Source organism: Cuculus canorus, chromosome 29 (genome assembly GCF_017976375.1).
Source record: "Cuculus canorus isolate bCucCan1 chromosome 29, bCucCan1.pri, whole genome shotgun sequence".
Classification (NCBI taxonomy): Eukaryota; Metazoa; Chordata; class Aves; order Cuculiformes; family Cuculidae; genus Cuculus; species Cuculus canorus.
In genome coordinates, this window is record NC_071429.1 from 3,308,417 (window position 1) to 3,329,673 (window position 21,257).

At 57.9% G+C, this 21,257-nt stretch overlaps 1 protein-coding gene across 5 annotated transcripts in view; it reads left to right on the top strand.

Annotated features, from left to right (window-relative positions):
• Positions 1-310: 310 nt before the first annotated feature.
• Positions 311-21,257, top strand: part of LRP1 (LDL receptor related protein 1) — an 88,738-nt gene continuing 67,791 nt past the window's right edge. For 4 of the 5 annotated variants that reach the window (XM_054051257.1, XM_054051259.1, XM_054051260.1 and 1 more), the window contains exons 1-2: positions 5,082-5,178; positions 18,912-19,034. In XM_054051257.1, coding sequence (XP_053907232.1) covers positions 5,097-5,178; positions 18,912-19,034 — 205 coding nt within the window. In that variant the 5' untranslated portion in view covers positions 5,082-5,096. Of the gene's footprint in view, positions 490-5,081; positions 5,179-18,911; positions 19,035-21,257 lie in introns of those variants that run through there. The other variant, XM_054051258.1, reaches the window with a different exon arrangement.

The window sequence follows — 21,257 nt, forward strand, 5'->3', positions numbered from 1 at the left end:
CGCACTGATCCCCCTCCCCTCCCTCCCCCCCATTGATACCCCTGCCCACCCCGGCCCTTCCCGCGCATGCGCGCCGCGCGGACGCCGCGTACGACGACCCCTCCATCTCTGGCGCGCCCCCCCCCCCCCGCGCGCGCTCCCGGTGACGTCAGGCGGGCGGCGGCGCGCGTTCCCCCCCCCCAATCTCCGCGGCGGCGGCGGCGGCGCGCGCAGCCCCCCGCCAACCCCCCCCCCCCCTCTCTCCCCGCCGCCCCCGGCGCCGCCACCGCCCAGCCCGCAGGGTCCTCCCGCCCCCCCCCACCCCGGCCCCGCCCGCGCCCCCGCCCGCCGCGGATGTCGGTGCGCGGGCCCGGGACGCGCCGCCCCGCGGGCAGCACGGCGTGAGCAGCCGCCGCCGCCGCCGCCGAGCCGCCGGCATGGGGCCGCTGCTGCCCCTCGCCGGGTGCCTGCTCGCCCTGCTGGCCGCGCCCGCCGCCCGCGCCCTCGAAGGTGAGTGCGGAACGGGGCCCTCGCCGGGGCGGAGCGGGGAGCGGTGCGGGGATCGCGGGATGCGGTGCGGGGATCGCGGGGTGCGGTGCGGGGGCTCCGAGCGCGGAGAACGGTTGCGGGGATCGCGGGGAGAGGTGCGAGGGCACCGGGTGCGGAGAGGAGGCTCCGAGTGCGGGAAGCGGTGCGGGAATGACGGGGTGCGGGGAAGAGAGCTCCAGGCACAGGGAGCGGTTCGGGGATCACGGGAAGCGGGGAGGAGGGATCGCGGGGTGTGGGGAGCGGTGCGGGGATCGCCGGGAGGACAGAGGGGGGCTCCAGGCAAAGGGAGCGGTGCGGGGATCGCGGGGGGGGGGGGGGCACCGGCTGCGGGGAACGGTGCGGAGCTCCCGGGGGCGCCGCAGCTGCGCAGCCCCGCGATCACTGCCGGGAGCCGCCGGGGAGGGGGCGGGGGGCGCCGCCGTGACAAAGCAGAGCGGGTGCGGGGGGGGGGGGGGGGGGGGCTGGCGACACCGGGAGCCGGGCTGGGGGGCACCGGCAACACCGGGAGCGGGGCCGGGGCGCCCCGTCCTTCCCCGCACCGCAGTGAAGGGGTTCCCCCCCCCCCGCCTGCTCCCTCTCCCCGTTTTATCTTTTCTCTGCGATTTTGGGGCACTTCCATCCTTCGTGCCAGCCTGGTTTCTCTGGGAGCCGAAGTTGGGAGGGTGGAAGCAGGGGGTCGGGATGCTGGGGGTCAGGGTCCCCCCGCCTGTGACAGCCTGGCTTGTCCCGCAATCCCACAATCCCGCAACCCCTCTCTTGCATAACTGGGGCTGCTGGAGCCACCACGGCCCCGCTGCGGAGTTTGGCCGCGGCCACTCTGGTGGCACTAGGAAAATGTTTACCCAGCGATGGGTCTGTCTGTCTGTCTGTCTGTCCAGCTTCTTTCCAAGCTGCGCACGTCCCGTTCCCGGTTATTATTGATCTATTCAGTAAACACTGGAGCGAGCTCGTCAGCTCCGTGGCCGGGGTTTGAATGTGCAAGGGGCTGCTCTTGGCAGCGCGAGTGCTTTCGGAGCTGGCAACTGGACGAGCCGCGATCCGGCGATGGAGAAGTTCCCTGCCATGCCTGAATGCACCGTGCAGGAGGCTGTTTTTCCGCTTTAAAAGCAGGGAAATGGGGGCTCTGAGTTGGCTCGGTTGGCTTTCCTCTTATTCATTCCCTTCATCCAAATGGGAATGGCCTGGCGAAGGCTGGAGCAATTGGTTCGCCAGGGATTTTTGGGAAGGTTTTTCTGTCCCCTCTCTTTGCCCACCTTGGAGCGAGCCAAGCGAAGCCACTGGCGTTTGGTGTCGTGGCAGCGCCTGACCCATCACCAGGGATGGAGGAGGAGGAGGAAGAGGCTGGGACACATGCCAGATCCCTGCTCCAGATTCGTGTCTGGGCTGCGGGAGGGCTGGAGCCTGCAGTTTCCATCCTTCCAGCCCCTCCTCGCCCTCGCTGGAGGTCCGGGCGCTTCATTAGTGTCCCTGGAAGAGAGGTGACAGGGGCAGAGCTGCTGGTGGCACCCCCCCATGTTTGTTAGCATGGGTTGATTGACCCACGGGCACCCACTTGGCAGCGCAGGTGAGGGCTGAGCTGAGCCCACCGGCATTGCCTGCTCCCAACCTGCTCCCGGGGACCCATGGGTGGCAGCAGCCAGTGGATCCAAAAGTTCGTGGGGGTGGGAGGGACAGGCATCGCTCATTGCATAAGCTCTGTTGCCTTTGGAAACGAGGCTGCAGAAGGATGATGATCTGGAGGGGAGTTCCTCCGTCCCTTTTCCACCCTGTGAGCTGGAGCAGAGTAGAAGCCAGCACGGAGAGAGGCCCTCTCCTTCCATCAACCCGAACCCCTCCAGAAGGGCTCCCCGTGGGAGTGCTGATGGGGATGGAGTCCTGTACCACCCCACGGAGCCTCGGGCAGCACAGCAGAGCCAGGGGACCTCCAGAGAGTTGGGGAAGGAGCTGTGTGGGTCTGTGGGCAGGAGGATGCGGAGGGGGATCTCGAAGCTGGGCCAGCTGGGAAGCAGAAGGTGGCACCTTGGTGGCATCCGAGCTGGTGCCTTGGCCCTAGAGGTCCTGGCCAGGCTCTGATTTCCCCGACTCCAGGTCTTCCACTGCCCGTGCTGGGTGCAGTGGGAATCTGGAAGAACCTCAGCGGAACTGGTGCTGCCCAGGTGCTACTGGGAGTTGGGTGTGGGGTCCTAGTCCTTGCCCAGAGACCCAGCTCCCCACGCCACTGCTGTGGTTTGCATCCATCCCCAGACCTCTCCTGTGGTTTGCAGCTTGGGAAGCTGTCCCCGGCTTGGGCTGCAGGAGAAGGAGGAGGCAAAGTCCAGCTGGTGAGGTGGTGGAGGAGTAAGCTCTCCAAGGGAGACAAAGGGCACCGGTAGCTTCTGTCAACTGGAGCTCCTCTGCTGCTTGCTGGGGCAGTGTGGGGCTTCTCTGCATCCCACTGCCACTGCGGGCAGAGCAGTCACTTCTGCCTTGGGAATAGCCTGTGGTCAAAGGAGGCTGCAGGGCTCCGGTGCAGTGCTCCCTGCTTGCCACGCCGGTGGTCTGATGCGTCTCAGGCATGAGGGGAGCGCGTGTGCCCATGTGGGCACGCTGTTTCTCTGGGTGAGCGTGGGCATGCCTGGAGCTGCGCTGGGTTCACGAGAGGTGAGGAGAGGAGTGTTTGGGGGCTGCTGGGAGGAGAAGGCAGGAGCTGTCGGAGGGGCTGCCCACGGGCATTGGCTGCAGGCTCCTCTGGGCAATGGCAGGGAGGAAAGGGGAGGATGCCCGCATCTCAATACTGAGTGTCCTGATGAGAACCTCTGCTCTGCAGAGCTTGGGGTTCCTGGGAGCTCTGTGTGGTGCTGCCCTGCATGAGAGATGATGGGCTGTGGGGTGCCAGCGTGTCCTGGTGCCACTGTGGTGTCTGGAGGAGAGGGCTGGGCTCCAGCCACTGTCCCGCCTGTTCCCTGTCCAGTGTCATGCACTGACGTTGAGAGGATGAGGCAGCAGTGGACAATTCCTGGCAGAGCCTGGCAGTGCTGCTCGTTTTGGATTGAAGGGGTGAACCTGAGGTGTTGCCCTCTCACTGCTTCCAGCCCTGTTCCAAGGTGCTCTGAGTGGTGCGGATGCGGGAAGAGGTGTGGTGTCCCTCTCGTCTCTGGTGTCTCAGCTCCATCACTCATCCTCATCTTCTTCCCATGCCACTTCCATTTGCTCCGTTGGGAACCTCTGAACCGGGAAGGGGCTGCTCATGTCCTTTGGCAAGTGATGCTTTTCCTCCAGCATCAAGTACCAGTTGGGCTGATGGGGAGCCAAACTGCCTCGGTCCTCCCTGTTCCTCAAAGTCCCTGGCCTCCTCTTCTGGAGGAGTGGACTCTGCTTTGGCCTTCACTGGTTCCTCTTTGCCTGTGTTTGATCCGTGATGGCACGACTGGCTTGCCAGTGGGCAAAGCCAGTTGCCTGCCTGGTACGCCAGCCGGCACAGACTCCACTGCTGCATACCGCATCCTCATCTCCTTGCAGAATCTGCAGGATCAGAGCTCAAAAGCAGAGCAAAGTTAAAGGAAAAGCTGTGTTGGGGTGCTGCTTGAGGTCCCGGTTCTCTCCTGGTGTTGTGGACTGAGAGTGGGTTGGGGATGGGGCAGGATGAGGGCAGAAAACAGAAGCATCGTCACCGTTCATGGAGGTGATGGTGGTGGTGGCTTGGTGTGTACGTTGAGCACGTGGTGTCTGCAGAGCAGCATGCGCTGTGGGCTGCCTGGTGCCAGCGGGTTATTGCGTGGCTCATTCCCAAGCCATGGCAGCACGAGCAACCGGTGGCGGAGAGGAGGGAGACGCGCTCGCTGTCAAGTGGATCCTGCCGAGGTCTCACCACCATCTCATGAGCGCGATGGAAGCTGTGCAGGGTGCGGGCTGCCTGTGTTCTCCTGCTCTGGATGCCTTCCCTTGGGAAAGGTGGGGGTTTCGCTGCCCCGTGGAGGCAGAGGGAGCTAAGCCCACCTCTGTGACCACCCACGATGCTCTGGGATTTTGGCTATGCCTTTGGGATGACTCCTCGTGCTCCCCATGGGTGACCTTTCAGCAAGACTTTGGCCAGCTCAGGCTGGGAATTGCCGCTCCGAAGTGGTGTGCGGGGAGCATGTGCTTCTGTGAGTGCCCTTTGTCCTGAGAAGGGGGTGCAGGGTATGATTCCTGAAACCGTGGGACAGTGCAGGGTGTTGCGGTCAAGGCTGGGCCCACGAGAGCTGCTGGCCGGGACAGGCTGTGCTGTGCTCCTGCTGAGTCAGCGTGATCAGCGTGGTGGTAACTGGTGGGGGAAACCATGACTTTGTCGTGGGGCAGGAGGTTCCTCTTCCAGACCTTGAAATGATTCCAGTTACCAGATCCGTGTTGCGCGCCTTCTTTGTGCAAATCCCACAGAAAAAAACTCTGCTCCGTAGCTGTTAGACCACCTGGCTGGCGCACGGCACCGCTCAGCACCTGTGCCAACCGGCAGCCGCCCACCTACCCGCGTGTGGCACCTCGGCTGAGTGCAAAACCCTCCTGCTCCTGACTCATCTCAACAAGTCATGGGGCTCAGCTGAAACGCCTGGATGAATCCTGTGGATCCAAGGTTGGGAAATGGGCAAGATGGTGCCTGCTCCCGGTCACGGCGGCGTGTGGCTGACTCAGCCGGTGAGCGGTGGATGTGCCTGCCCGTTTCCTTCGTGTGGTCCCGTGCTTTGCCAGGTGGACAAGGCTCTCCTTGTGCTGGGGCTGAGTTTTATCTCCGTCACCTCTCACAGAGGGCACCTGACTGTGTTCCCATGGTTGTGGGATGCTCGCGAGCTGGGGTCCCTCCGGCAGCCTGGCCCCACTGCTGTGGGTGCTGCTCCCTGGGATCCTGCCGGCTCCCCAAAGCAGCCACCGGTCCATGGGGAGGGGATGCGGGTGCATTTCTGGGCCCTGGTGCCTTCACGGCTGTGCCGAGTGGCATCGGCAGAGGCCACTGGGGCAGCAGTTGGTGCTGGACCAGGTGCTGCGCACACAGCGGGGTGAATGCGTCTCGGGGGGCTCGGAGCTGCTTTTAGGGGGCTCTGTGGGCGGCCGAGGCAGCCAGGCTGGAGGCGGCGCGTGTTGGAGCCTTGATGAGGTTTTTCTTCCGCTGACTCTCCCAACCGGAGCGTTGGCTCCATCCGCGCAGAGCTTGCTGTCAAGGGGATGTGTTTTCCTCTCCTTTGGGTTTTGGAAGACTGACTCAGGCTGTTTACAGTCCAGGTTCTGCTGGTGGCTTGGCTGTTCCGTGCCTCCCGTGCCGTACCCTGGCTGGGCAGCTGCAGGGAATATTTTCAGCAACTCCTTTTGCTTTCTTTTTTTTTTTTTTTTTTGTCTTTGCTCTGTGCTTCGTATTTTAAGAACGAAAAGTGCTGGGTGGGCCTTGAGGGCTGTTTTGCTGGACGTTACTCTGTTGTGTAAGGTTGCTTTCCCCAATGCCATCCAGTCATTTCCAGGGCTAAAAATAACCTCCCAGTGTCCTTTCTTAGCCAGGGAAGGGAGCAGAGCAGAGCTGCAGTCATGCAGAGGCTTTGCAGGATCGGAGCTGGTCCCAGCGCTGCTGGAAACGAGGAGCTTGTCGGGCAGGTGACTGAAATGTTGGACAATGGCCTTGCTGGCAGCTCTCAGGTGCTCTGGTGGGATCGTGCTTGTGGAGCTGCTGATGGGAGGGATGGCAAGAGTGGCCTCGGCTCGGGGAGAGTCAGACTACAGGGAAGGTGAGAGCAGGACTGCCGTGTCTCAGAGGTGTGGACTGAGGCAGCGGCGGGGATTGTGGATGGCTAAGAAGGAGTCTGAATTGGAAGTGGCATCTTTGAGTGGACCAGCTGGCCTCCTGCAAGCTGTTGTTTCTCCAAATGAGCCCATGGCCAGAATGGGTGGATGTTGACATCCTGGTGTGGAAGCCAGTGCTGGGCGGGCAAGGGGTGAGGTGAACCGTGAGCCGGTGGTTCTCTTGGTGAATAATGGGGGCATGGGGGCAAGGGAAGTGATGGCTGCTTTGAGACGTGCTGCTGGACTGAGGCTCTGCTGTCCTAGAATCATAGAATCACCAGGTTGGAAAGGACCCACTAGATCATCGAGTCCAACCATTCCTAACACTCCCTTAAACCATGTCCCTGTCCATCCCTGGGCGAACAAACTGTGGAGGAGGATGTCAGCTGGGGGGGACAAAGGCTTCTGAGCCATCATGCTGCTGCTGCTCTACCCTGGCCTTGCTGGGTTTTGTTTGCTGTGGGCTGCCAGGCAAATTGTTATTTTAATCTGCCGAGAGCTTTGAAACGCATCAATCTTGTCCATTTACTTAATATGGTGCAGCTCTTTGTTTGCAGGCGCCGCTGCAGCCGTCGGAGAGCAGGGACTGAGCGCTCGCTGGGTCCCAGGTTCACGCAGTGGCTTATTGTGGCTGATGAGGAGTTGAGCGTCTGCAGCTGGCGAGCTGGGCTCTGCTGTGATGCCCGTGTCACCTCCTGGTGTCCCCTCCTGGTGTCCCCTCCCAGTGTCCCCTCCCGCTGCTTCCCTGCACCTCAAGGGCAGAGCCCCTCGGTGCTGCAGCAACACGCACCAGCACCTCGCAGACGTGCCCGGTGATTTTTCTCTTCGTGCCGTGCTCAGAATTTGAATATCGTGGCCTCAAGGATTGCACATGGATGCAGGCGCCCGTGCTGTGAGTGACGCTGCGGCATTGAGCTTTGCTGCTCTGCTGGCACCAGAGCGACTCGCTGATGGGAGGGCTGCCTCTGCATGCCCACCTATCTCCTCATGCACACTCACCTCCTTGTGCCCACTCGATGCTGCTTGGAGCAGCTTTGTCTGGGGACAAACTTGGTGGCAGCAATGCCCCTTGGCCATGCCCAGCTGGATTTGTGGCTGGGAGAGCGGCTCCAGCTGATGCCTCACACCTGGGTGGCTCTGATTCCAGGGAACAGTGACATCCTGAAGCATGCGGTGCCTCGTCCTCCCTCGGGTGCACATCCTGGCTTGGTGCTAGACCCGTCCCTCCCAACAGCTGGTGTGGGGAGGGGGCTGGCAGAGCCTGTCAGGGTTTCCTTCCTTGTAGCACTCAGCGCCGCGTGTGTCGTGCTGCGTTTTTATTGTTTGGAAAAGGAAGCACTTGGGTTTAATACTTCCCACGGCGGCTGCCGTCCAGCAGTTCTGGCGGATGCTGTGGGATGCCGGGGTGAATGCTGTGCCGAGGGTTGGGTTGTGCCTGCACCTCTGACCTAGGCTTTTGCCCCTGAGTGGGACCTGCAATTCCTGAGTTATTCCCTAGAAGGAAAATTGCTTCTCCCAGTCCTGAAAACATCAGTTGAAATATCCATGGTCCCTGCCCTCATCCATGCCCTGGGACACATTGCTGGCTGCTCCTGGCAAGGCCAATGGCCCTGATCCAACACGGCATCCCTGAGCTGACGCCTGCACCACAGCCCCGCTTCCCACTGCAGCCCCGGCCGCCACTAGCCCTTCCAGATGGGTTTGCTCAGCATCTCCTCTCGTGGCCCGGAGCATGTTTTCTCGGCGGAAGAGTGGATTTGGAGCCTACTGCTGCGCTTACTCACCAGCTTGGTCTTCTCTGCAGCTGTTCGGATCCTGTTGTCCCTCAAAACCCGCTTGTCCCAGCCCCACGCCCTTTTCACTGCGTAAAATCTTAAAGCTTCTTTTTCTGCTGAAGGTAAAACTGGGCAAACCAGCACCCTGACCTGCAGGAGCCCCCTGGGAGCTCCTGGAGTGCCTCGCGGGAGAGGTTTGGTGCTGGCATAGCGGAGATGCCAAGATTGGCATCTGGGATGCAGCATATGACCAAACATAACCCAACTGAATTCCACTTTAAATTTTTACCAGTTATAAACAGATGGGACATTTCACCAAGGACTCTTTTTTACCCTTTACTTCTTCAAATACATGGGTGTTTGGGAGTGGAGCACTGTTGACCAGCCCTGCCACGGTCCCTGTCCTGGCACACACAGGGCTGTGGTGTGTTTTGCACAGCTGGTACAAGCAGTGCCAGGCCCGGGCGTTGTGCAGCAGTCCCGCATGTGGCTTTAGGCTTCACTCTTAGCTGTCAGATTCCCTCCAGCTCTGGTTCAGTGCTCACTGCTTGGCTGGTGGCTGCGGGTCGTGGGTGCTGCCAGGCTCTGTAGCGCTCTTGGCTCAGGGGTTTGGTAGTCCGTCTGATGCCAATATCTGGGAAGGACAGTGCCAGTGCAGGGATGAGCTCCAGCGTGGACCCCTTTGAGCTGTGTGGACATCTGAGGATGCTGAGATGCAGCTCTGCAAAGCTGCCTTGAAGCCACTGCAGGACGTGGCTTCCCAGGAAAGCCCAAAGCATCCTCTGTCCCACACTGCCGCATTGTACGTGTGTGCCTGGAAAGGGCCAGCATGGCTGGGGTGTCCATGGGTGGGAGGGCTCTGCCCACCCTGGCTGGAGGCAGCTGTTCAGGGCTGCGTTCTCACGCACTGATTTGGTTTGGTTTTGGAGACCAAGATGGGGGCAGGCGACGGCTGGAAGCTCTGTGTGGGCAGGATGCTCCAGCAGGAGTGGGCAGGGGCTGTGATGCTGCTGTGGATTGTTTTCTCCTGGGGAGACCTTGAAATGGTTATTGTGTGATGAGTGGCGCAGTGGCTCTATGACCTCCTCCTCCCCAGAGCCAGGAGGTGCTCCCCACAACATGGCGGTCCCAAATGGGCTCAGGAGGGGACCTGGTGGCTGGAGATGGGGCTGCATCTCTGGATCCTTGTGTTCCTCCGCCTCCATGCTCTCTAGCCTCCTGGAGCATCCCAGGATGGGCGAGCCAGGTGGACGATATAGAATTGTAGAATAGTTAGGATTGGAAGGGATCTTAAAGATCATCTAGCTAAGGGAGGTGATTCTGCCCCTCTGCTCCTCTCTTGTGAGACCTCATCTGGAGTACTGTGTCCAGTTCTGGAATCCTCAACAGAAGAAGCATGTGGAGCTGTTGGAATGGGTCCAGAGGAGGCTACAAAGATGATCGGAGGGCTGGAGAACCTCCTGTGCAAGGACAGGCTGAGAGAGTTGGGGTTGTTCAGCCTGGAGAAGAGAAGGCTCCGAGGAGAACTTATAGCGACCTTCCAGTACCTGAAGGGACTACGAGAAAGCTGGAGAGGGGCTGTTCACAAAGGCTTGTGGTGATCAGATGAGGGGGAATGGGTGTAAACTGGAGAGGGGCAGATTTAGGCTTGATATAAGGAAGAGTTTCTTCACCGTGAGAATGGTGAGACACTGGCACAGGTTGCCCAGGGAAGCTGTGGCTGCCCCATCCCTGGAGGCGTTCAAGGCCAGGTTGGATGGGCCTTGGGCAGCCTGATCCGGTGGGATGTCCCTGCCCATGGCTGGGAGGGGGTGGAACTAGAATCATAGAATAGTTTGGGTTGGAATGGACCTTAAAGATCATCCAGTTCCACCCCCCTCTGCCATGGGCAGGGACATCCCACTGGATCAGGCTGCCCAAGGCCCATCCAACCTGGCCTTGAACACCTCCAGGGATCTTCAGCATCTCCCCACCTCAACTAGGGTGGGACCTCCGGCTGCTCCCTGGTGGGGACCCGTGGCTGCAGCCGCTTGGAGATGACGAGGGGATCCCTGCATCCCTAACCCTACATCCCCGGTGCCCGGCTCAGCGCTGGCGTGGGGCATGCGTTCACACAGGCAGGTGGACCAGAATCCAGAGCAGCTCCCTGCACGGATGCGCTACTCAGGAATAAGAGTCCCTTTATGCTGGAATAATTAGTGTACTCAGAGCCCGCTAATTATTCTGGGATAAAAGTGACTTTTATTCCAGCAGAGTGTCCTCTCAAAGGGCCCTTTCTGCCCGCTCCCGGGACACAATAGCTGCTCTGCTCCGTTTCCCCATCTCAGACAAAGTCCTTATTTGCAAAGCCAGCGAAATTGAGTTGACTAATGAATTAAGGCCAATGGTTTTGGCCAGGCTCCAGCCCTTTGAAAGCCTTGGCGAGCTGATGCCCGTCCCGGGCAGGAGGAAGCGCAGCACTCTCCAACCCCACAAAGCCCCCGCATGCTGCATTCGGCCCCAGGCTCGCCTGCCGAGCTCTGGCAGCATCCTGCCCTGATCCGTCTGTCCAGATGAAATGCCTATTAATCCATAAAGTGCAATTGCTTTATTGCCCAGTGCAGGCAGGTCTCTGGAGGAAGCGTTATCAGCTTTAGCCACAAGCCATAAATAACTGCTTCCAGTGCAGAACACTCCATTCTGTTTGGGTTCCTGATTGCCCAGGGTATAAACATCCTGCCTCTTATTGCTGGAATAAATAAGGGGAACGAAGCCTTCTGAGCAGGTAGGGGAGGTGGGGGTCTGGCTGGGGTTGCCCCTATCCCATCCCTGGGGCAGGAGATGGGGGAGCTTCACCCCTGTCAGGGGTGACTGCCAGCCAGGGATGCTGCTGTCCGTCCAACTGGACCAAGAGGTGCAGGTTAAGCCCCTTTCTCTTGGCTGCAAATGCTTTTTGCTTTTTTCTTCTTTTTCTTCTCTTCCCCCCCCTCCCCTTATCTAAATTGCAGATAAGCTGCAAAAAAAAAAAAAGAAAAAGAAATCAAAAACGTGTGATTCTTCCTTGAAGCCTCCTCTGCTGCGTGGCTGGAGCCGTCCCCTCTGCCCCTCCCCACCACATTCTGTATGATCCAGCTCTTTTTTTTCCCCCTTTCCAATTCTGAAAATACTGAGGGTTCGTTTCATCTGGCTCCATCTCTGCCATTTCCAGCTCATTCTCCAGCAGACCTCTCCGTGGGGCTGACAGCGGGAAGGGGCGAGCGAATCACACTCCGGTGCCCACGTTCCGGCTTCTGAATTTGGTTTAAAATGCAATTTTATTTTTTTTTTAATGCATTTCATCCAAGCCTGGGGAGCGGGAGGGAAGGGGTTGGGCAGGCCGTGGAGCGCATTCCTTCCAGCGCATCCAGATTTCCTGATGTGTGTTCGCATTTCAATCGTCTCCGCCTGGATCCGTTTGAAGTCAGGTGACCGCGGTGCTGCTGAGGATGAAAGCAGCCCCTGGGAGCCACAATATGAATTTATCCCCTTCCCCCTCCCCACCAGGGATGGATGGAATGGGCAGCCTCCATCTTCTGTCCTCCTTTAGGTGCACGTTCTCCCATCCATCCTCCTCCTCCCCAGGTCTTCTCTCCCCTCTCCCTTTGTTTGAGTTGGGGAGGCAGCCAGTGGCAAGCCCAGCAGCCGATGGAATTCCCATTTGTAGAATCATAGAATCGTTAGGGTTGGAAGGGACCTTAAAGATCATCTAGCGGCAAGGACACCTCCCACTAGATCACGCTGCCCAAGGCCCATCCAACCTGGATGGGGCAGCCACAAGTTCTCTTGGCAACCTGTTCCAGTGTCTCACCACTCTCATACTGAAGAAATTCTTCTTTATGTCTAGTCTAAATCTGCCTCTCTCCAGTCTTTACCTGTTCCTCCTCGTCAGGGAGATCCAGACAGGCTGGAGAGTTTGGCAAAGAGAAACCTCATAGAGTTCAACAAAGACAAGCATAGGGTTTTGCTCCTGGGGAGGAACAACCCCACACACCAGGACAGGTTGGGGCTGACCAGCAGGAGAGCAACTCTGTGGAGAATGACTCGGAAACCGGGTGCACACCAAGCCATCCATGAGCCAGCAATGTGCCCTCATGGCCAAGGGTACCCTGGGGTGCAAGGAGAAGTTCTCCTCCCCCTCTGCTCTGCCTTAGTGAGGCTCATCTGGAGTCTCGTGTCCAGTTCTGTGCTCCCCAGCTCAGGTAAGACCAGGAACGACCGGAGGAAGCCCAGTGTAGGGCATGGAGATAAGAAGAGGCCTGGAGTATCTCTCTTAGGAGGAAAGGCCGAGAGACTTGGATCTGTTCAGGTTGGAAAGGAGAAGGTGGGGAGGGGATCCCATCAATACTGATCCATCTCGGATGGGCTGGGTCCGGAGGAGGGGGCCAGACTCTCTTCAGTGGTGCCCAGTGACAGGACAAGGGGCACTGGGCACAAACTGGTGCCCAGGAAGTTCTGCCTGGCCATGAGGAAAGACTTCTTTCCTGTGTGGGTGATGGAGCATTGGAACAGGCTGCCCAGGGAGGGCATGGAGTCTCCTTCTCCGGAGAAATCCCAACTGACAAGGATTTATGCTATTCCGACCTCTTCAGGAAAGCAGAGAGGGGCTTTTCTTCTCAAAAATGTCTTTTTTCAACAAGGTTAATGCCTTGTGATTTGGATGCTCTAGGAAGGAGAAAAAAAATTGTATTTTAAAGACAATATTTACTTAGCAATGGGACGGGCCCTTCCCCCAGCCGCGCATACCTGCGGCTTCTCCGTCGGGAATGGCTGGGAGTGCACAGCAACGTCATTCATGGAAGCAATGGCTGGGCTCGGGCAGCGGATCTGGTTTGAATCTTCCCGTTGGAGGGGGTCGGATGGAAGAATTGCAAAAATGCATTTGAACTGTTTAGAAATCTTGTGTTTAAACGCAAAACAAACAAATAAGCTTTCCCTTTCCTTTGGAAAAAAACGTCCCTGCAGGTTTAGGTTTGGTTATTTTAAATGTCTCTTGTTACCCTGTCCAACTCTTTGGACCCGGCGGCTTTATATCAATGCTCAGCCTCCAGACTTTGCACAAACCTCTGTCCTGGCAGGATTTGGAGTTTGAGCAGCAGCCTTGAAGCTTCAGACTGAGCCCTGGAGCAGGGGAGCGCGTGGAGCTGAGGGTGTCTCCCTGCTTGGTCCTTTCCTGATGTCTGTCCCATGGCTGCAGAGAAACTCTGGGAAGTCCTAAAACCACAGAAAAGGAACAAATCCTGTTGTTTTTTTTTCTGAGTTTCAAGGACAGAGAAGGGACGATATGGAGGAGAAAAATGAAAAATGGAAGTGTGAGGTAACTCTGATTTTTGTGTTTGGTTTTTTGGGTGACTTGGACAATCGTCCAGCCTTCGGTCATGGGCATGCCAAAGAGGGCACGGGCTCGGCTGCTACCGGGGAGAGCGGCATTGGACATGTCCATGCTCCGGTCAAGCGAAGTCTTGAGAACCAAGGCAGCAGGGAGAGATGGCAGGGAGAAAGGCCGTCAGCCCAAAGTGGCCAAAATTGACCCAAATGGTCACTGGGAGCAGAGAAGATTGTAGCAGGGGCTTCTCCTGCGCCTTGGCGTGTGTTAAGCTTTCTTGGTGTGCGCTGGCTTCTGTATGGGCTGACACATGGAGGGTGGTGATGAGCTCTCCATGTCTCGATGGGGCTGGAGCTTGGAGGATCCCACCTTTGCTGGCCAGGGCTCTGTTGTCCCCTTCCTCTGGGCTCTGGTGGGTTCCTGCCTGGCTTTTGCCCTCCAGAGCAACCTGGCAGGGTTTTGTTTCGCCGAGGCAAAGCATGTGCGTGTGGTGTTGGATGTTGGGAGCATCCAAATAGGCATGGTTGGACTCGATGATGTAAGAGGTCTTTTCCAACCTAATGATTCTATGATCCAGTCGGCTTTGCCACGCGTGTTGTTCTGGGACCCAGGGTGCCCAACAAGGGCTCTGTGGGCCACCAGCTGCCCCAGACTTGGCTGCCGCATCCATTGTAGTTGGCAAAGGGTGAGTGGCTGCTCACTGCCGGGGCTGAGCCGGTGTGCTGGCTGGTTTTGCTCTGCGTGGCGCGGAAGGTGTGTGCCTTGGCAGGCTCCTCGCCACACGGGATGGGGTGTGTGAGCGCGGAGGGGGTGACTGGGGATGGAGACCTAGGAGGAGTGCAGAGCAGTCTTATTTTTCTCCCTCTCAAGCTCTCTCCCTCAGCACATCTGTTTTGCAAATCACTCTCATTCCAGGCCGTATTTATGGCCAGCGCCGTTTCCTTTGCGAAGCAGCGGCCACCTCCTCCCGAGGAGCAGAGGAGGAGTTGAGCCAAAGAGGAACGCACGGCTGCTTGAGGAGGGAGATCTCGGATGGTTTTCCAGTTTGCTCCTGGTCTCTCTGGGTTTTTCACAGAATCACTCACAGAATCACCAGGTTGGAAAGGACCCACTGGATCATCGAGTCCAACCATTCCTAACACTCCCTTAAACCATGGCCCTGAGCACCTCATCCACCCGTTCCTTAAACACCTCCAGGGAAGGCGACTCGACCCCCTCCCTGGGCAGCTGTTCCAGTGCCCGATGACTCTTTCCGTGAAGAATTTTTTTCTGATATCCAACCTGACCCTCCCCTGGCGGAGCTTTAGGCCATTCCCCCTTGTCCTGTCCCCGTCACTGGGGAGAAGAGCCCAGCGCCCTCCTCTCCACAACCTCCTTTCAGGCAGTTGTAGAGAGCAATAAGGTCAATTTGTGCCATGCTCCTCTGAAGGTGATTTGGCTTCTGCCCAAGGTGAAACCCTTCCGCTCCCCGGCCTCCCAGAACAGGCCCTCTAAGTGCAAGTGATGATTTCTTGCTTTAGGCAAGAATGAAATGCGTTTTGTTGTGTCTATCAGCCCTTTTCCCAATCTGCTGAGCTCCAAGGCGAAGCCTCCGGCTGCCATGTCCATGGGATGGCAACCTTCCAGTCCCTGAAAGGGGCCTACAAGAAAGCTGGAAAGAGACTGTTCATAAAGGCTGGTGGTGATAGGATGAGGGGGAACGGGGATAAACTGGAGAGGGTCAGATTTAGACTGGGCATTAGGAAGAATTTCTTTACCTTGAGAGTGGTGAGGCCCTGGCCTAGGTTGCCCATGGACGTTGTGGCTGCCCCATCCCTGGAGGTGTTCCAGGCCAGGTTGGATGGACCTTGGGCAGCCTGAGCCAGCGGGATGCCCCTGCCCATGGCAGAGGGCTTGGAACTGGATGATCTTTAAGGTCTCTTCCAACCCAAACTATTCTATGATTCTATGGCCGGAGGTGCAGCCAGGCTCTCACTCTCATCCTGCCTGGGAAGACCCCACTGCCACTCCACCCCACGCCAGGGGTTTCCTCCCTTTGTATGGAGCAGGAGCATCCCCTCTCCTGCGCCCAAATAGCCATTTTTTTAGGACGATCTTTTCCCTCTCTCTATCCTTTGAATTACTTCTAAGCAGGGATCTCCTCTGACTGCCAAGGAGGGCCGTGTTTTCCGCGGGTTCTCTCGCAGCTGTCCTGGCCGTGCTCTGAGCTGACCATTGTGTGCAGCCTGAAGGCGCCTTTATTCTTCCGCCTGGAGCTGGAGCTCCGCTCTCCGCTGCCGTTGCCTCTCCTGCTGGTGCGGCTGCCTGGCTCTCGGAAGAACTCTGGCTCGGTGTGAAGGATGCAATAACAAGACACCTCCTCGTATTGTCCACCTGGCACTGAGGCATCTCAACACCGGCTCCGGGGCTATTGAATCACTGGGAACACGTTGTGCGAGAACAGAAAGCTCGTGGGGTTGCCGAGGAGCCTGGGGAGACGGCTGCTGGGAGGGGAAGCGATGGCTGCTCTTCCCCTGTGCGGAGCCGCAGTGGCTGTGATGCTAAAACTCCTCTGGAAACTGCGAGGCCTCGTGTTGCTGATGCCATCCTCAAGTTTGGGAATGGCAGAGGCGGTTTGAGCTGGGCTCACATGCAGCTTCACGGTGGGTTCATGCACCCTGCAGCAGCGAGGAGTGGCAGGACCGCTCCTGGGGTCCCGTGACTCCACTGAGGATGAGCTTGGAGCATCGCTGCCTTGGAGAGGATGGCTGTGAGCAGGGAACGTGTCCTCAGGGTGGCTTTCCTGGAGGAAAACCAGGACACGCAAGCAGCCTGACAAAGCGTGCGTGAGCAGTGTTTCAGTGCTTGGAAGAAATCCCCTGTCTTGCGCTCTGGGGTCAGCAGCGGGAGCGCCCGCTTTGGCCACAGTGTCACCAGCCCCGCAGACGGGGTTGCTCTGCAGGGTGCGGGGACGGTGACTTTGAGCCGGGGGACATCTTCTCTGCTGCTGGTGAGCATCCCTGCTCCAGGACTGGTGTCTCCAGTGCCAAACACCATCCTGTCCTGGCTCCCACGCAGTTGCAGCCCCGCAGGGCTGTGAGCGGCTGGGACAGGGCAGCAGTCTGGGAACCGCTTGCCAGGACTCTGCCCTCCTTGTGTAGCTCTGCCGACTCCCCTCAGGCGCAGGAGACAGGGAAAAGGCCAGGAGCTGAGCTTGATGGGGAGCAGACAGTGGCTGCTGTTGGCCCGCGGGGTTCCTGGGTCCTGGCTGCGGTTGGTTGGGTGGCTGCGGCAGCTGAAGGTCACTTTGTGGCTGCTGGAGACCTGGGAGGATGAGGGAGAGCAGGAAATCCAAGGCAGCGTCAGTTCTTTGCTGTGGTTTTCTTAATGAATCTTGCATTTGGTACGCTTGTGGCTGGGAGGTGGAGGCGGAAGATGAGCTCCTGTGGGAAGAGAGGGCGGCAGAGCCGGCTTTGGAAAGAGCTGGTTGCAGGAGGCACTGAGCTCCCAGCCCTGCGCTGTGCAATGCGCGGGAAGAAGAGGACAGGCTTGATCTCCAAGTCATCTCTCGCCTAAAGAAGGTGGGGGGACGGTGAAGGGGGAGGCATCCGCTGATAACCGGGGGTGTTTCATCCATTTTGATCCGTCCAGTCTCCATCTTGCGTGCACTGAGCTCCCTGTCGTGGTGTCGAGCCTCTCCCTCGGAGCAGCAGCTCCAACTCTGCCGACGCTGATGCTTTAAACGACAGAAGGGAAAGCGAGGTTTGTAGGAGGTGGTGCTGTTCGATCAAACTAAGTGACATCAGCCAAAGCCCTTTTGCAGCTTTGAGGAATAATTAGCTTCGTTACACCGTGGGAAGAGTTTGCTCCCACCCATTAGGAGCTGGGATTTGGCCTGGGGACCGGCACTTCCCCATCCTCTTCCTCGCACCATCCCTGCTGCAGACGGGGCAGAGGATGCTGGAGGTAGCTCTGGTGTTTCCTTCTTATACCAGGAGAGAAATCCTGTTGGGATTTCTCTGCCAGTTGGGAGCCTGCGGGCCAGCGGGATCAGGGAGCTGAACTGAGCTGCTGCGCCAGTGCAGCTCCTGCCCCTGGTGCGGCTGCGGGCTGAGATGCAGAGATATGGCCAGAGGCTGAGCAAGGAGTGAAGCGAATCCTTGGAGCAGGGAAGGGCTGGGGATGACGCAAGATAAATGTTTAGGGGATTGCATGGTCTGCTTTTGCTCCTAACAAATGCTCACGGTTGCGTTTCGTTGGGTTTTCAAGATTTCCAGCTTTCCCCAGGGCTCGGTCTCGCTGTTCCGGCAAAGCTGCTGGAAGCGTTTGCTGCAAAGCGCTGGATCTCTGCGAGGAAAGGGGAATCCTGGAAGATTGGCGTGCAGGCAGCTTGTGCCAGTGGGGCTGCAGGTGCTGGGCTTTGCTGTGTGCTGGGTATGGCCCTCGCCTGGGAGCCCTGGTACAGTTCCTGGGGTTCAAGGGTCAGAGAATCACAGAATCAGAGAATAGTTTGGGTTGGAAGGGACCTTAAAGATCATCCAGTTCCAACCCCTCTGCCATGGGCAGGGACATCCCCACTAGATCAGGCTGCCCAAGGCCCATCCAACCTGGAGATGTCCCATCCCTGGAGATGTTCAAGGCCAGGTTGGGTGGTCCTTGCGCAGCCTGATCCGGTGGGAGGTGTCCCTGCCCATGGCAGTGGGGTTGGAACTGGATGATCTTTAAGGTCCCTTCCAACCCAAACTATTCTATGATGCGATGCGCAGCCTTTAGGGACCCCCACATTGTGCAGGGATCCCCCCCCACCCCGATTGCAGCCTGTGCTCAGGGGGAGGAGAGACTCCCCCCATTGTAGCCGTACTCCCCCAGGTACCATTTTTGTCAGGGCAGAGTGCATCCCAATCCGGAGCTGCCCGAGGACTCTTCCCAGTCTGGCTCCCAGTGCTGGGGTTCAGCCACTGCTGCACTCTGGGCTTTAGCTTTTCCTGCGGCTTTTTGTCCTGGGGGATTGGTGCCAGCGTTGCCGTCCCGGCTGTCTGTGTGTGTTTCCCGGGCGCGGGATGGATGGAGAACCCATCCTCCTCCTGCTGCTGCTGTCTCTGTGATTTAAAAATGTTACTTTTTAATTTGTTCTCATTTGGGTTTTCTTATTTTTTTTTCCCTGCCTGCTTTACTGTCGAGCACAGAGACTGAACCGCCGTTGGCTCCCAGGAGCTAATTCATCCAAGTTAAATGATCTTTAAAATCTGTTAGCGCATCATGGATCTCGGTTCCTGTTTTCTCGCGGTGTAATTAATGCTTCGGTTTAAATTTTCTCCTTTCCTTAGGGGCAAGGTTGATGGATCTGATGCCAGGCTAAAACTTTTGTGGAGCCATTAGGAAGAAATCAAACCGAAAGCAATTTAGTCCTTAATTTAAATTGTGTTTTTTTTTTTTTTTTTTAAAAATAACTTCTCTTTGGGAAGAAACTGATCTCATTTATTGTCATTATTTCTTTTCTCATCCAGCACCGAAGACTTGTAGCCCTAAACAGTTTGCATGCAAAGATCAGATTACGTGCATATCTAAGGGCTGGCGCTGTGACGGGGAAAAGGATTGTCCGGATGGCTCGGATGAATCACCCGATATATGTATGTATGCCTTTCCTTCCTAATTGTGTTCCTTTGGTTTTGTTTCATCCATTCTCTCATTGCACGGTCGCTCCAGGGTCCTGACCAGGGAGCATCGCACAACAGCTCTACCTCAGCTCCTGGTTTTCCTGTGGTACTGGAGTCCTCAAGACCTTGGCAGGGGTGGATGCTGCTTGGGGCAGGGTCCAAGCCTTCCATCTGTCCGTCCTCCCTTTATCTCCCTAGCCGCTGCTCCTGGGGCCTCTGGCTCTGGGGTCATCATCCGTCACAGCAAAACAGCCGCCTGGGAACGGGCTAGCACTGATTTATTTTTTGTTTCCATCAAAATTGATCTATACGAGGAAGGCAGAATCCTGGAGGCGCTGGGCAGGGGTCTGCTGTGGTGCAGCATCATCCCTGCCTGCATCATCCCTGCCTCTGGCGCCCGGCATTTCCTGGGTGCCTGGTGTGAGGGCTGGGCTGGAAGGAGAAAGGGGATCTCTGGGAGTCCTGGGGAACAGCTGGAAAAGCTGCGCTGCTTTTCCCTTTCTCCAATGTTTGGATTAGGATGCCGTATTGGTTTTACTGGTTCGTCCTGGGCTGTTGGAGCTGCTCTGCTGCAGCGGTGCCAGTGGTCCTGGCACTGAGGATTCTCCCATCTCGGAAGGGGCAGTCTGGGGCTCTCTGGAAGCAAACAGGGAACTGGGCTGGGGCAAGGAGCCACTGCTCTCCGTGTCCTGGATTCTCCCTTCGTCTGACAAGGGAGGCTGTGCTGCCCATGCTGCCTCACAGGAGCAGCCCTGCTGGGTTGTGTCACTGTGTCAGGAAGGCAGTCGTGAGACGCCAGGATGGTGGGACAGCTGGGATGATCCGTACCGCTGCCCACTATCAGCCAGCAAAATCCTCGTTGTCTTCTGGCCCAGAGATCCTTCCCAGACTCCTGCTTTGAGCTGTACTTGGCAAGAAGGTCTCCTCCAAAACAGTTTCTGGTTCGGCACCGGGGTTATTTATTTCTTAAGGCAAAATGATGCAACCATCCCCTTCGTGGGAGGGATGAGGGGGCTGGGATGGGCTGTCTGGCTCCAGTCAATCAACAGCCCTGGAAAATTACTGCAGGAGGACTCCGAAGGCCCTTCCCTTGCTGAGAGAAATCCATCTTGGTTGACATATTCCACTTGCTGTGTGTGCCCGTCCCTGCTTCACCACACCCCATCCGTACGGACAGGTGGAGGGAAAAAGGACCCCTTGGATGCTTTTCCTCCATCTTCCTCCTTCTTCACTGTGAAGGCACCGCTAGTGGGGTGCATCCCCTGGACGGGAAAGACAGAGCTGCATATGGAAAACATTGATGCCCTGGGCCACAGGGCTGCGAGCATGCCCCACTGCTGTCCCCCTGTCCCCTCCTTGATCCCTGCTCCCACACCATGAGGTGCCTGCTGCCAGGAGCAGAGTCTGGCTGCTCCACAGATGCTGCTGCGGTCTGTCTGAGTGGCAGCCGGGGCCCAGGGGTAGGAGGATGCTCTCAGGTTTGCTCAGGGTCCTGTGGGCTGGAGCTCCTGCTGAAGGAGGGAGGGTCCTTCCCCGGGGTGCACAGGACCGCTGCTAACCGTGTGCCTTTCGGTCCAGGACAGGCAAGCAGGAGCCTCTTGGGAAGCACAGACCAAACCCAGCATTTCCTCTCTCCTCACTCTGCCACTATGTATGGGTCAGAGTCCAGGAATTTTCATCACCACCCCAGAAACGCTCTTTTCCTGGAGAGCGGTTCTCTCCACAGCTTTAGAAGCAATTGCTGAGATTGAGGACCTGGCAGGGCCTGACCTTTCTGAGGGGCTCTGCTCACCTTCCCCAAGCTCCCGTGGTCCTGGTACCCATCTGGCCTGCTGCTCACCTGCCGCCCATCCGTGCGGGGGCGTGAGCGGAAGCTGCTGCCTGCCCGCTCCTGCCCAGGCTCGCGCGAGTGGAATCTGACCTGTTGGCACATGCAAGGAATGGAGAACGGTATCTCGAGGATTACCAGGCAAGCTTTTCTCACGCCACTTTGGCACCGGGGCTTCCAGCAGGATCTCATCCTCCTTATCTTTTTGGCAGGAAGAGAATGACTTTTATTACTATTATTTAATCCTTTCTTTTGAGCCCTATCTGCAGATATGGCTCTTGCACACTGCCTGGGACACCCTTTCGCGCCTGGCAGCGCAGTGGGGTTATTTACGTTGCACTAATGCACCCGTGTCAGAGTCTCTTGAA